This window comes from Amblyraja radiata, chromosome 7 (assembly GCF_010909765.2).
Source record: "Amblyraja radiata isolate CabotCenter1 chromosome 7, sAmbRad1.1.pri, whole genome shotgun sequence".
NCBI lineage: Eukaryota > Metazoa > Chordata > Chondrichthyes > Rajiformes > Rajidae > Amblyraja > Amblyraja radiata.
In genome coordinates, this window is record NC_045962.1 from 68,215,080 (window position 1) to 68,231,236 (window position 16,157).

General features: G+C 37.7%; 1 protein-coding gene across 4 annotated transcripts in view; it reads right to left on the reverse strand.

Moving 5' to 3' along the window:
• Nucleotides 1-3,408: 3,408 nt before the first annotated feature.
• zeb2 (zinc finger E-box binding homeobox 2) overlaps nt 3,409-16,157 on the reverse strand; it is a 130,003-nt gene continuing 117,254 nt past the window's right edge. For 3 of the 4 annotated variants that reach the window (XM_033024705.1, XM_033024707.1, XM_033024708.1), the window contains 4 exons: nt 13,302-13,410; nt 10,864-12,839; nt 7,470-7,650; nt 5,171-5,742 (listed from right to left, as the gene is read on the reverse strand). In XM_033024705.1, coding sequence (XP_032880596.1) covers nt 5,171-5,742; nt 7,470-7,650; nt 10,864-12,839; nt 13,302-13,410 — 2,838 coding nt within the window. Of the gene's footprint in view, nt 5,743-7,469; nt 7,651-10,863; nt 12,840-13,301; nt 13,411-16,157 lie in introns of all 4 variants that reach the window. The other variant, XM_033024706.1, reaches the window with a different exon arrangement.

Here is a 16,157-nt window from a genome sequence, read left to right on the forward strand (position 1 = left end):
TATTTAATCATTGTTATGCATATTAATTGTGCTTTATTGATTATAGTCGAATGGATCCAGCATATATATTTTTTTCATGGTTTACAGCTTGTACAAAATTATCTGCATTATATGCATAAAGTAACTGCAATGTAACTTGGTGAGGAGTTATTTAATGGCATTTATATAATATTCAGATCACATGCTAAAATATGTCTCATCACATCATCATTTGATCAATGCATATCTGTAATAATTTATTTAAAACGTTAAATTTATATATTAAGTAAACTTTTGATTCCCTCGTTCTTCAAATTCTCTGAATGACAATTTTCTTCATTTTGTACAGTGCAGATCAATTCTACACTAACATTTTTGTTCCAGTTGCATACACATCATTAGTCCCACTGTAAAATACATTTAACAGTTGTGATGTGACCGTGTGTTAGGACCCAAGATTGAAATTCTAATTTCAGTAAGAAATCCCATTAATTTTGTTAGCAACACCTCTGATAGTAACGGCACATGCAGCCACCATTGCACATTTACAACAGAAGAAAACAACTTTATTTAGTATTAGCTTTTGTATTGCTTTATTGAATTTTTTAAAAGAAGCAATCTGAAGCCTAACTACAATCCAAATCATGAACTATGTTTCTTGTAAAAGTAATGTGGACTGTTTAAATTGCATGGACTTCATGGCATGTTAAATGCAATTCAATCAGTTGTTGAAACTGAAAAAAAATCAGATGTTCCATTGTAAAATTTGTTCAAAACGATGATTTTATGCTGTTACGGTTGGCACAGCTGTGTCAAGACTTCTTTAAAATTTGATGGAACAAGGCGACACGTCTTCGTTGTCTTTTATTAGATCACTATTTATAAACCTTGCCTTTGCTGCATACTTGTTTAATGTGTTAATGACAGCGTTCATGGGCTTTCTTCAGAAATGTTCACTCACACGTCCACAAAGAATCCAATCAACTCTAGAAATCTTATTCTATTTTTATCGCTTTACAAACCTTTCTCCCCGCGTCCTAACAACAAGCATGCTTAAGTATGAAAATAAATAAGATCTCTTTATACACGTTAGAACACAGTATGGAACAACCTCTGAACCATTTTAAAGGTGTTAATATTTTATCTGTTTAGTTACTTCCCACGGTTGGATTGGGAATTAAACATATTTTTAGAGTGATCCGGAGGGAATCATTTAATGTAATATTTTATATTATTGTGAATATAGGTAGTAACAAGAAGAAATCTGCTATTGTATTAAGGGTCAGGCAAGAGGGAAAAAAATCAATTGCTTCTTTTTCCTCTCCTTAGAGAGATTATAATATTATTATTCTCAAGGATTCTTGTGAGCTGTTTCTTACGACTAAGAGTTATTTTAAAATCAATCAATTGTAAAAGAAATTACAGAACAAAATGAAAAAAAAAACTTACATGGGAAAGGATTTAAAAGCTTCACTTTGCAGAGTTTTATGGGCACTTTGAATGAAACATGTGTATTTTACTACTATCTTTTTTTAAAGGCTTTTCTAGTGTTCTGGATGTTCAGTGGAAATATTACCAAAATGCTCCAGGCATTCTCCAACGGACATATAATGATCTTTACTACTTTTATTCTTGCAGCCAATTATGTCCAAGCTATTTCACAGACCTTCAGAGAGTGCCTTAAACAACAGTCTTGTTTAAAATGCTGTGAAAGTTCAAAACCTGTCAGTATAGCATTCTGCAGTAAAGCATTAAGGAACACTTTATCATCCTTTAATATTGAAAAAATGAGTTTTTTCTTAAAACTAAAAATGCAGCGGGGATTTTTTTTGAGTATTTACTTTTTACTATTTTCTAATGTCACAAGAAATGTATCATCAACACTACACGGCCTCACATCAAGTGAAGCAGAGAAGCTACCTCGGCCTCCTTACAGCAAATGGTAATTCTGAATGTTAAAAAAATGCTTTAAAAATCACTAATACAGTGACAGATAAAATCTAACTCTCGTTGTTTGAACAAATTGTTTGGCTGTTATAGAAATCCCAAAAGTTGCCTTCAATGTTGCACTGCAGATTTAAATAAGACAAGTTGACATGAAATTGAAAATTGTTTGTTCCTTAATCTATAAAGATGTTTTACTATTCTTTACCACCCATGCAATGATGGGTCTCTTGTGTGTTTATTTTGTTATGGGGAATTTAATACTAAGTGTAATCCTTCAAGATCCTCAATCTTTTCATTTCTGTGACCCCTTTAATTTAAAAGTTAAAAAAAAAATAAGTACTAAGAAAATGAGTACAAGATTAAAAAGGATTTATTTAATGGGAAATTATCGATCCATTTATGGAAAGCTGGTACCTGCAATTTTCATAAAATGGAAAAAATATAGCTGATAGTAAGAGATATTCATATTAGTAACTTCTATTGTGACACACATTGTAAATGTTAAGAAAAATGAGGTTACATGTTAAATTGTAGAGTGCAAAAAGTATGTTTTAACCGGCTTGCTTATGTATAAAGCTGAATAGCTGAAAATAATTTTACAACCCCAGGCAAGTCTGACAGTACCTTTTTTAATTGGATTTTGTAATGGATGTCTTTTAAAAGTCTTCCTCTCAACATGCACCAGTAAGAAATTGATGTTTTGTTTTAAGACACCAATCAATTAATTGGTATATTCCTGAGATCAACTTAAACGAGCTGTAAAAGCCATTTAAAATCAATGGTTAGGCAGTTCAAAAAAACTGCACGTCAATCACAATCACTGGTCTTTTAGTTATCATCTGATCTCCGATTTGTCTTCTTTACATGTAATGTATCTTAATTGCCTACTGGAAATTCAGACTTAAGTGTAACCAGACTCCAGTTGCACTATTACGGAGGCACAGTTTAAATCACTATTGCCCATTTCTGCAGGAAACCCTACGCTCTTTATTCAAAAAAGATAGTAGTCCATTTTGTGCAGACTGTATTATAAAGTGATGAATCTGTGTGCACAACTATCAAAGTACTCTATCCTTAATCAAAAGCTTGATATTGATTTTCTTTCAAATTAATTCCTATTAATAATATCCAGATAAGTCTATTTTTTTTTTTAAAGTCCCTGTTTATCCACCAACTGTGTTACATTGCTGGATGGTACTTTGCACCTTAATGGAAAAGTAGATGAAAGAAAGAATGTATCCTGAAGGTCTGATTACAGATCACCTTTAAAGCCCAACTCAACTAAATACAGGATACCCCAGGGAAAATATTTCCTTCATGCAATGTCAGTTTTATATAATGTGTCCAGCACTCATTTAGTCGCTTGTTATCCTCTCAGCAGGCTTATGAAATAAATCCAACCATATAATTTTGTTTATTTTGAGATGGTGAGAGAAATATAAAAGTGGACATTGAGTGAAATAAATAGGACGACAATATAAATTTAAGTTAATAAATATTTTTTGTTAACAATGCTATGGATGAAAATGTAATTCTTTATGGTTTGAAGACAATCCTACAGTTAGGAAGGAAACATTATACATTATTATGCACATCTGTTTGCTGCAGTGATGTCCATAGAACCTTAAGCTGCACGTAACAGGTCCTAGTTTGGCTACATTTTATTCGAGCATGGTCATTTCAAAGAGAAATTACAAATTGAAAATTTAATAATACTTTTACAAAGACAATTCAGGAAAGATTTCTGTCATGGTATCATACATTGTATTTTAACAGTCCCTCTTTTTTAGCTAAAAAACAGATGAAGAAAGTGGAATTTTCAGTCGAAAATACAGTGTTTTCACAAGATCGTATCAAAAGTTCTCAAATTTGGAATCCAGTAATTGGAAAACAAAATAAAATAATAAATTGAAAATTCGTATCTCACAATTCATGTTTGAAAACACAATAAATGCTCTTCTCATTACGTAAAATTTGCCCAAATGATCAACCTCATGTTCCTTTACTAAAATATATCTATATATTGAAGAACTATAATACTGTACACTACAGTATGAAATAAATAAAATTAAGAAATATAAAATGAGCAACATAAATAAATGTTATTTGACCTAAAATAAAATGAATGCAAATTGTTGCAAAGTTTGGTGTAATACTGACAAGTTAATGAACAAAAAAGTACAGAAAATTGCACAAACATATGTAAACTAAGGAACTGCTGCCTAGATTCTAATACTGACATGGGTGCTTCAAAGAACAGGGTGAGCTGTTTAACACTGAAGCTGGTGCAAGGTAACTTTAGTTACCTTCATTTAGCACTATACAAGGATGGCACTTGCAGAACACACAGATTAAAAGGTTTGCATATAAGGCTTTTTTTTAATCACCTTTCAAAAGGCTTTCTCCACCATTTCTGCCTCTCTCTCTCTCTCTCTCTCTCTCTCTCTCTCTCTCTCTCTCTCTCTCTCTCTCTCTCTCTCTCTCTCCTCCTCTCTCTCTCTCTCTCCTCCTCTCCACATCTCTCTCTCTCTCTCTCTCTTTCTCCCTCTCTCGCTCTCTCTCTCTATCTCTCTCTCGCAGGCACTCTTTCTCTCTTGCTCTCACTCTCTCGTCCTTCATAGCTGGGCCACTTTTAAGACTTCATTTTCTAAAAAAATCACACGTGCATCATTTCATGATCCTTCAATGAATTATTGGGAACCTAAAATATTGTGTGGTTGCAGTATTAGGCCTAATGGCTGGATCAAACTACAAACAGTCCACTAAAATACTGTTGTTTACTTTTGCAGGTATGGGTAAAAGCACAGGCATTTCATTTTCAAGTTACTCTTGTGTAATAATATACATAGGTAGAAAACACAGACAATACATTTCTTCATAAAATTTTGTGTAGTAATACAAGTGGCATGTAATGCAATATACTCCATTATTTTGTGCTAAAAAAAACTATTGACAGAAGGATAATTTAGGCTGCTTGAACCACACATTTTTTTAGGCCCTAACACTGAACATTTTTTTGCATAATGCAACTCTTCACAACCCAAACTTGACTAATTCGTCCTAACACTGTCTCGTTTTTTTTTCGTTTTTTTTCCCTTTTTTTGCATCTGACAGACTGCCCCATCTGTCCAACACTCAGGCTTCCAGGAAGCATCAGGCACGTGCATGTACAGCTTAACACAGCAGTGTTTCAAGCAAGTAACAATACTACTGGAAGAAGTAGGAAGCTAAAATGCAGTAGTTATTATATGCCATCTTCCACATTGTCTTCATGTTCTGATTTGGTTTCCGTTTTCTCGTCAAGTGAGCTATCGTCCATTGAGTGGTCACCATTCTCCTCGTCATCTCTTATTGTGTCCTGATCTGTATCCATGCTTTTATTTTCACTTTCTTCTTCTTCTTCATCAAATTCCTCTTCCCCATCTCGCCTGACCAGTTTCTCCTCGCCCTCTTCTCCTTTTTCCTGCTCACGTTCACTCTCTACCTCTCTCAACATACTTTCTCGTTCCTCCGAGTCCGAATACCCCTGAGGAGTAATGCTCTGTAAGTAGGGGCGATTCATCAGTAGCTCTGCAGGTTCTAAGTGTCCCTTCTGACGGGCTTCTCGTTCAGCTGCTTCCCTTTCCTCTGCCTCCCGTTTACAATAGGAATATCTGTGGTTCATGTGTTGTGAGTAGGACCCTGAGTGTGAGAAGCGTTTGCCACACTTATCACACTGATATGGTTTCTCACCGGAGTGCAGTCGTGAATGTTCAATAAGATGATGCTTGTGTTTAAATGCTTTCTTACAAATTTGACATTGATGTGGCCGCTTTCCTATAATAAGAAGAAACAGGCAGGAAAACAGATTAGGATATAAGGCTAAAATGTTCCAATAAGATTTAACAACCTTCTAATAATTTAGATACCTTTGGCGAATCTCCAAGCACATGTCAAAGTGTCAGAAATTGTCAAGTGTCCAGAATTACTGTCAATCATAACTGTCAAAGTAACTACGGATCATTTTTTTCTGCCCTAAAGCTGAACAACGTTTTGAACACAAACTATGTGTTCTTTACAAAAGATAATTTACAATTTAAAAAAATATATTTTGTAAGCTCTAGTAAAAGCCACTGTGAACATTCTTGAGTTACTAACAGGGAGGATTCATGTCAAAATTGGAAAAGGAATTATATATATTTTTTCGGAAAGCAGGTGTAAGGAAAGAAAAGAAAGAGGTATATTTATAACAGTATCAAGTTAAAATACACACTTCATTTTTAACCTATGTAATTGAGAGTATCTACTTTGGCATTTCAGCCAGCGTATGACCAGAGTTTGGAACTTGGAGCATTGGCCAAGCAAACATCTGGCAAATTCCACACCAAAAATAGCACTGGAATCCATTCAACACCTTCCATAACTGCAATAGTTGAAGCAGAATTCAAAAATAGACATAACTGCAAATTGCTGTCAGCCCAGCCCTGCAGGACAATATGGAGGACAGTAATGTCATCCTTCTCACCCCACCCCCACGTGCAAACGCAGGTCATATCCATATCTCTGGAATCATATTAAATGGCCTTAAATCTCATTTTGTAAAAATAAAGCAATTGAACCACCACAAGGAATAAAAAGCAATGACTTTTATTTAGTTTTTAGAATGGAGACAGGAAAATAAAATCCAATGGTTAATAAAGTTAAACAAAATGCAGGGTGAGAATGCAGGGTGACTTGGACAGAGAATGCAGGGTGACTTGGACAGGTTGGGGGAGTGGGATAGTTGACTATCTAAATGGCGTCAAGTTGGGAAAAGGGGTAGTATAACGGGATCTGGGGGTCCTTGTACATCAGTCTATGAAAGTAAGCATGCAGGTACATCAGGCGGTGAAGAAAGCGAATGACATGTTGGCCCTTATAACAAGAGGAATCGAATATAGGAGCAAAGAGATCCTTCTGCAGTTGTACAGAGCCCTAGTGAGACCACACCTGGAGTATTGTGTGCAGTTTTGGTCCCCTAATTTGAGGAAGGACATTCTTGCTATTGAGGGAGTGCAGTGTAGGTTTACAAGGTTAATTCCCGGGATGGCGGGACTGTCATATGCTGAGAGAATGGAGCAGCTGGGCTTGTACACTCTGGAGTTTGGAAGGATGAGAGGGAATCTCATTGAAACATATAAGATTGTTAAGGGCTTGGACACGCTAGAGGCAGGAAACATGTTCCCGATGTTGGGGGAGTCCAGAACCAGGGGACACAGTTTAAGAATAAGGAGTAAGCCATTTAGAACGGAGACGAGGAAACACTTTTTCACACAGAGAGTGGTAGGTCTGTGGAATTCTCTGCCTCAGAGGGTAGTGGAGGCAGGTTCTCTGGATGCTTTCAAGAGAGAGCTAGATAGGGCTCTTAAAAATAGCGGAGGCAGGGGATATGGGGAGAAGGCAGGAACGGGGTACTGATTGGGGATGATCAGCCATGATCACATTAAATGGCGGTGCTGGCTCGAAGGGCCAAATGGCCTACTCCTGCACCTATTGTCTAAAATGAAAAAGAAAACAAAACATACCTGTGTGCTCATATTTATGTCGCAGAAGGGAACTGCTTTTCTGGAATGTTTTGTCACACAAGTCACATGCATACATGCCACTTTCTGTCTTCTTGATCTTCTTTCGGGACAGACAAGAATCTGAATCTGTCATGTCATCCAAGCCTGACATGTAATCTGTGGTTCCATCAAGCAATTCCCCCTAAGATAACATACATTTTTATAAGAAAACCCACTGACCTCCAACACAAATAAATACCTTCTGCTGTCTCTTATGATTTCACAGCAGGAAAATGCAATGCCATATATATAACATTTAATTTATGTCTCAACTCTGAAAAGGCATTAAACCTGAGAATCAAATGAAAGAGACAGATACATGTATTAAATGCACAATGTAAATTGTGTGTGCGTGTGTGTATGTGTGCATAATATAAATTTGTCTCACTATGGAACTCCTTAACTGGAAATGCAAAAGAAATCTATTAGTTACTGATAAGATTTGCTATCCAAGTAGCCTTCTGAGTAACTGTCTTGAGACATTCTTCAATGTATTAATTCTGATGACGCACTTGTAGCAGCTGAATTAAATATATTCATCCTATGATTATAACGTATTCTTAATGCAAACAGGCTGATGAGAAGGCTGTGTAATTATGATGAAAATTACTCCTTATATGTAAAAGCAGGATTTCTTTCAACAGTAACATACACGGAGATGTGTATTACTACACGACAACATTTATTTTGGCATGAGGTGAAGTGCTAAAAGTAATCTAAAGTGTAAAAATGCACGTGCACCTTCCTACTTTGTTAGTGCCTATTGCATTTCACTGACAGAAATGTATTAATTAATACCTGAATAAGATATAAAATAACTAACTGGTCTGAATACATTTGCTAAATAGGACAGCTGTACTGTCAAAATTGAAAGAAAATGGAATAAATATGAATTAGGTGCTATAATTCAGTTTACATACACCTTTCTACATGTAATTATAACTTTTATATAGTGTCATATAATACCTTATTCTCACTTAAATAACCTTCGAACATGCATTAACATTGTAAGACTAAAAATATAAAAAATTCCTAGTTTTTGAATGTATTTGTGCTGTGTTCTGGTTCCAACATTTTATTTTCAGAAGCATCCTCCCATTAGAGTCGAGGCAATAAGGATTGATTTATCAATGAACCAGCCTTTGCAAAACTGCTGATATTTCACCACGTAATTATCAGCAACTTTGGGATTTCCGCACATGTGCACAGGAACTAGGATGTGCCACAACTGCGATGAATTGTTTGTCACTGTTTCTCCATTGAATGCTTGAATGCTAGACATCATGGAGTTCAGCGTGACAGCCTGAAATCGCAGCAATTCCCCAGCATTTTTCAGCGAAACCCCCACAAAACTGACAAGCCAAATTGGAACCGATGATTTCAAATGACAAACCGATGTTTGTCATTCATTTCAGGGAAGCTAAACAGCAAAAAGGAATTGAAGTTGTTTTCAGTTCGCTTCGATTATTTTAAATTGTTTGAGTGTTTTTAAATATCTGTTTTTTTCAAAAGGCATTAAGTGTTTTTAATGATTTTAAATTGCTCTAAATATTAAGAATCATCCTGAAGTTTTGTTAAGTTACAGGGGATTACACAGGGGACTTGTTTGCACTCCTGTGTGATTTCATTATGCGTAAGACCATCACAGCACTTGAGCCTTGCTATGGGAGATGTGGGAGGCTTATTCTTATGGGTTGTCACTGTTCAGGTCAGTAAGTTAAACTCAAGCATTATTTCAAATTCAGCAGGGAATGTGTCAGCTAATTGCAGTTTCCAGCCCAATATGATTTACAAGACAGTATCAATTCTAAATTGTCCTCAATGCTCAAAATATTAATTAGCTGCATAACATAACCAATGATATATGGTATATATATATTACGTTGTAAGTGTGAACTCAGTTCATAAGGTAATGGTAAGAAATGGTAGCACCCATTTCCATTATTAGGCATTGTTTTATGTAATAGTGTCCCTCTCTGTGTCCCTCTCTCCCCACTACCCTCCTCCGCACCTCCTCTCTCCCCACTCTTCTCTCCCCTCTACTCTCCCTCCACTCTCCCTCCCCCTCTCTCCCCCCTCTCTCTCTACCCTCCTCTCTCTCCCCCCTTCCCCCTCGCTTCCTCCTCTCTCCACCCTCCTCTGCCCCCCCCTCCCCCTCTCTCCCCCTTGCTCTCTCTCCCCCTCCTCTCTCTCCCTTCCCCCTGCTCTCTCTCCCCTGCTCTCTCTCCCCCTCCTCTCTCCCCTCCTCTCTCTCTCCACCACCCCTCTCTCCCCGTCCCCCTCCCCCCTCCCTTCTCCTCTCCCCCTCTCCTCTCCCCACTCTCCCCCCCCCTTCCTCTGACTCCCCCCCCCATCCCTCCCTCCTACCCCCCTCCACTCCCCCTCTCCCCTCCCTACCTCCCCTCTCCCCCTCTCCCCCTCCCTCTCACCCCCCTCTCACCTCCCCTCCCCCCCCTGCGTGTGTGGGGGGTGGTTAGTGTGTGTGTGACGCAGCAGGCCCCCCCACGCGTTGAGGGGACGGGACCCAACGGGTCCCCCTTGGTCTAGTTTCCATTATTAGGCATAGGTTTGTTTTATGTAATAATGATATTAAGGAATATTGAGGTTTTATACTTCAAAAAATAAATTTGTTTGGAAAATTTATTTACAGACTATTTAGCCCAAAGAATCAAAACGTCCTATATTTCCTCAGCTACGTTCATTGCCATAACCCTATATTCATTACCCCCCTCATATAGATGTCTATTGTCCTTTTAAATACTTCTTGCATCATTCGCTTCAATCACCCTCTCTGTAGTTTAGTCTCTTCATTCTATCAGCAAATACATTTCTTCTGAATTATCTGGATTTTTCACCCACTATCCTATATTGATGACCTCTAGTTTTGCACTTGATCACAAATGGAAACATTCTCCCTTGTCAATTTATCGATTGCTCTCATAACTTTAATTACCTCCTCTAGGTCAGCCCTCACCTTTCCTTGCTCAAGCAAAAAGAAAGAGTCTGAATAAAGGTCCCAACCTGAAATGTCATGTCCATTCCCTCCCCAAATGCTGTCTAACCCATTGAGTTCCTCCAGCACTTTGTCTTTAACCCTGAACATTCATCTTTCCTGATATATCCTTGTAAATATACATTATTAGGTGAAGATGCACTATTACATCGTTGTAAATCTTTCTTATGTTAATCATATACTATCATTTAATTGGTCCTCTTGAAGAAGTAAGTAGCAGGTAGCCGTGCTTTATATAGCTAGAATTCCTTATCAATCCATCACAACATTCAACGTATCCTTTCGGATTTACTTTTTCATAAAAGTTTGAAAAATGTGATAGAATCAGTTGGTTGCTGTTACCTGGAACGTTTGCTTTCGTTGGTACTTTCTCCTCTGTTGCAATTCTGCAAAAGTAGCTGCGCCTGTTGCATATGTGTAGGCCATGTGCGGGAGGAAGCCCATTTGATCTAGCCCTGGGTATGGTCGCAGACCCGGAATACTATTCTGGACCGAAGGCAAGAAAGCAGCTGAGGGAAATGCATTTTGTGGTGGAAGAGTTGTGTACAAAGGTTTGGCACTAAATGGATTTGTACTGTATACTGGCTTAGTGCTTTTGTCTAGGATGTTGTTCATATTAGGTAATTCCTTCTTCAGGAAAGTCAAGTTCAAGGGCTCATCTGAATTCTCTGATGGATAGGAAATACTGTTATGGTCAATGATAATACTATTGGCTTTATTTCTTATTTTTCCTGTGACAAAGCTTTTATGTTCATTCTTTTGTCTTGGCAAAGACAAGTCCAGTGGCTCAGCCTGAGGCTCTTCTGAAGAGAAGCTGTTTGGAGTGTATGAGCTACTATGGGAGTTCTTTGAGGAAGTAGAGGAAAGATTCAAAGGGGAAGGAGTATTGCTCCTTGAGTGGTCCATTTTATCACCAATCTGTTTAATACTGATAAACTGAGATTTACTAAGCCTGAGAGGTGCATCACAATTAGTAACACTGTTATGCAGTTCTGCTATCGAAGGTGACGTTATTGAGTCCATCAATCTTAATGCTGCTGTTGGATGCCTAGCTGACAGACAGTCTTTAATTATGAAAGGCTCGATGGTAGTCAGTGCCATCTCAGCACTGGTCCGTTCCAGTGTGGGTGACCTGGAATTAGTGAACTGATAGACCTTCCTTTGCTCAAACCATTCTTTTACAAAATCCTGAGGGAGGCCAACAGCAATGGAAATTTTCAGTAGTTCTTCAGAATTTGGCTCCATATTCATGGCGTAATAAGCTTTTAATACAGACATGTGGTCCTTATAAGTATGTATGGGGTTGGGGATATTTTTTTCTGAAAGAAGGGAGGACAACATATAAGCTTGCCTTTCACCCAGCATTACTGGTTTATTGGAAATCGCTTCAATAGGCTGTAGCACAGCCTTGATTTCTTCATTCATCTTGCACATGTAGCGTTCATGCTGATGTAAGGGAATGGGACCAGGGAAAATCTCCCTGCAGAACTGGCAGGTGTAAGGAGATATGATGCTGTTGTCAAATGTCTTTTCCTCCATGCCAAGATCTAATGCAGAGCAACTCATGTTCCGTATCCTGTCCTTCTTCAAATTGTTCACTTGCCTTTGTGAGTCTGTGTTCAAACTCTGGAGACAAGCTTTGGCTTCGTTCACCTTCTCTAGTGTGTAGTCAATAATACTTTTAGTGGCACCATTATGGCTGACAACTGGAAGACCAACTGATGGCATTACAGGGGAGGTAATTCCTTGCTCCTCAGCCAGGGAAGCTTGAGATTGTGGCTCTTTCACATGATAACCTTTAAGTCTTGAAATCTCGTCAGGTTTGCAGTCCATTTTTTGCCTACACACTGTATTGTCAACAATTTTGAGGACTTTTTGGACTTCACTTAAGTTACCGCTTGCTACATTTGCAAAGCTTAATATGTGTGCTTCCATGCCTACTCCAAAGTGCTGCATGGGACTTAGAACTGAACTGTTGATCGACATCTGGCTGTCAGTTCCCATTCCACCATTTGGGAAACCCATCATGGCCTTGTAGTCGTTGAAATCTAGTGGCTCTGTCTTGATTTTAAGTAGTCCTGGCTGCTCAGGAATACCAAGAGGCTTGCCGTTCTCCAGTTTGTGCCTCAACAGGGTAATTGCTGAATTGGTAGGAGAGGAGGAGACTGAAGTAGGAGAGGAGCCCGCTTTCAGGCTGGGTCGTATCCTGCCATTGACCGAAATCAAGCCAATGCACTTCTTGCTACTGATGTGGGAGCTGTAGGACCCGGAATGAGAGAAGCGCTTCTTGCAGTTTGGACACTCGTATGGCTTTTCACCTGAAATAAATATTTTGAACCATTGAATTTTAATGTAGATATCAATGCACATCAAACAGATAGACTTCATCAAATGTAGTGAGTTACATATACAGGAGAAGAAATTAGTTCATCCAGAATAATGACATATCCAGGATCACCATACTTTCTACGCTTCTTAATTGTTGTTTGATAACAATCAATTTCATAAGAATAATTCAGCAACTTTGGCTTTATGGTGTGGAGCTCATACAACTTGGAGCACATTTCAGGAGATCAGGAGATGAGGTCGGCCGTCCCCTTAAGACTTTCTGGATAATAATTTTAATGGACAGATGCCCTGCAGGGTACACTGAGCTCTCTGCTCCTGAACTTCCAGTCATTTCGCAGGTGAAACCCCACTCCAGGAACATATTTATAAAACTTCTTCTCACCATTCGAAATATAACTTTGAATGGGCAGGCTAAGAAACTCTAGGCTTACCACTATGAATTCGCAGGTGTTCCTTCAGATGGTGTTTGTATTTAAAGGCTTTGCCGCACTCTGTGCATTTGAACTTGCGATTACCAGCACCATGGGTCAGCATGTGGGGCTGCGGAAGGAAAGTATTGAAATGAGCCTTATGCACAACTTAAGAGACATTTGTGAATGGTCACAGCTAACAGCAGAGCCTGTCATATATAAGCAACTCAGACACCAGCAAGCTTCTGAATCTGTTTGTCTTTCACATAATGTTTTTTCAAAGAACTGGTAAGCAGTTCAGATCTCGCATCACACAAGATTATATATTTTTAAAGATATATATGGCTATAATGGATAATAACACCACCTAAAATGTCTCTCCGTATATAACATTTTATAGTCTCATTGATATTGTAGCAGCCATAAACAGAAATGTATTTAATCTTATCTTGGGAATGTGCTTATTTAATGTGGATGTAATATTTCAGCAATTGCAGGTTAATAGTTAAAATGAATTAATATGCAACTCTTTGTGGCATTATGTGTGTATAAAAAAATAGTTAAAATCTCAACAGAGCTGACCTTTCTTAAACATCTGGCACAAAACACAATATGAATATTAACTGGCAACAAATGAAATTGATGACAGCGGATACTCAAGGTAGGAGGTCAGCTTTCTAAACTAGCAAGACACAAAAGCTTTGCAAAGGAACAGGACTGAACAGTGTGACAACTGCTAGGGTGTGCTGACTCTTCCCACATTCCTGGTGAGACAGATGGTGTTGGACAGGACACAGGGAGGTTTGTTCAAACAGCAGCAACCTTCAAAGATCAAGCAAACCCTGGCCTGCAGAGCGCCAGTGTGGGGCTGGTGCTCATATGTTGCTGAGCTGCATAAACAAACAGCAACAGCTGCTTTGTCTCCCCTCAATCCTTAGAGAACTGATGCAAACTTTAGTTGCGCCTCTGATAATATGAAACAATCATTTGTAATTACTATGTGGGAGTACCGCGATTAAATTATGGGATTTTTTTTTCAATGTTGAAGCTAAACACAAATAAATAAAATTTAAAAACAATGGCAATGGAAAAAAAGAAACAACACGAGACACACACTGGGAAAACAATAAGCCAGCCAAATACATTGAAAATAGTATGAATTTGGCATGGAAACATAGGCATATACTTTTGAGAATGGGGATATTATTCTTTTATTTTCAGTATTCTTAATCCTTCAGATATAAGAAGGAAAGGTTTTGTATTCAATTACACCTATGCTAAACAAAAATAATTTTAGTAAAGCCCTTGCAGAATATTAAAGTGGTTTTATATTGATGGGGAACTGTCAACTACAGCTGCACTGTGCTCTCAGCATTGGTGGCATTCTTTAATATAACTGATCCCACCTCCAGTGATTTGACACCAGTGACAATTTACATTATGCTAAATTCTGCAAGTAGCAATTGAGCTCCCAGCTAAGCAAAATAAAAGTCCAGCTTCCATCATCTGGAGCACTGGAAACCATGGATCTCCGCTGCAGATTCAGTGCAGCAGCTAAAATAAAATAAAATAAGGGAATGTGGCCCTCAAAGCTTGAGTGTGTCGGTCTGAGTGATGCTTGCTGAATCCTATTTTATTGTGTTAAAGTGCCATCAGTAAAAATGAGAACGTCGTTATTCTGTAGGCGTGAATTATTTTCACGACAAAGGGCATCTGTAATATTTGAACCTTCAAAAGAAAAGTATAAATCAGGGTCAAAATATTGCCCTCAACCTTTATAACAATGCTGAGATAAAATGAACATTGTGTTTTTTTTTAATAAAGCACATTCTCTGATTGCCGAAAACAGTTTAAAATCGATTTTTAATGCAGGATGTCCTGCACTTAAAGGTGAAAAGGATTTTTTTAATATAATAAAGTGACAGTGACAGGAAGAGGTATATAAAAAATACAAATGAAATCAGCGTATCACTACAAAATAAAACAGTTATTAAACGATGTTTAAAGTTACCAATGTAATGGGGTTTTTTTTGCTATGCAATAGATAATTATCTCATCTTACAAAGTTACAAAGCTGTCAAGTGCAAAGGTAAATATTTGAATGAAGTCATTCTCTTAAAATGGCAACAATGGAATAAATACAGTTTTACACTACTATTTACAATATACGGTATTTCACATCTCCCAAGAGGAACCAGAGGAAGTTACACAGCATAACTCAAATTGTAATATTTAATCCAGCAAAGTATTCCACTGAGAACGGGATGCGAGTGCATGCCAAAAAATGGAGAAACAGTTTTGTGTAAACTTAACTTTTCCTCCCTCTGTGATATAGTCCAAGTCAGCAATTACAATCATAAAATCAAGTCTCTTTGAAGAAATTATTTTTTTGGGGGGAGGAGAGGATTTGTGGGCAAAACACATCAATAGAAACTGGCAACACACAATCAGAAAGTCGTTTAAAATTGGAAATCTGTGTATTTGCTCAATGAAACGTAATCCATAGTGGAAGGAAGTTGTAAGTAATTATTAAAATAAGAAACAAGTATGACAGGCAGAATATGTGAATGATCAGCAGAGGTGGTACATTCTTTTAAAAAAATAGTTACTTTGAGCTACTGTTATTAGCTGGACTGGAGGCCACACAGGCATGAATCGTCCAAGTTGATTATGGGGTACGAGCACAGTGGTATTATTACAATGAAACACCAATTTAATGAGATTTTGAAAATGAAGGTAAAACCCCAAACTTAAGCTAAACTTAAACAGAGTTCAAGTGCTGATAATGTTTCTAAATTGGATATTAAAATGCTCATTCAGTCGTGAGTACATGATATTAAATCATCCTGGAAAAGACCATCAAAAAACCATTTAAAC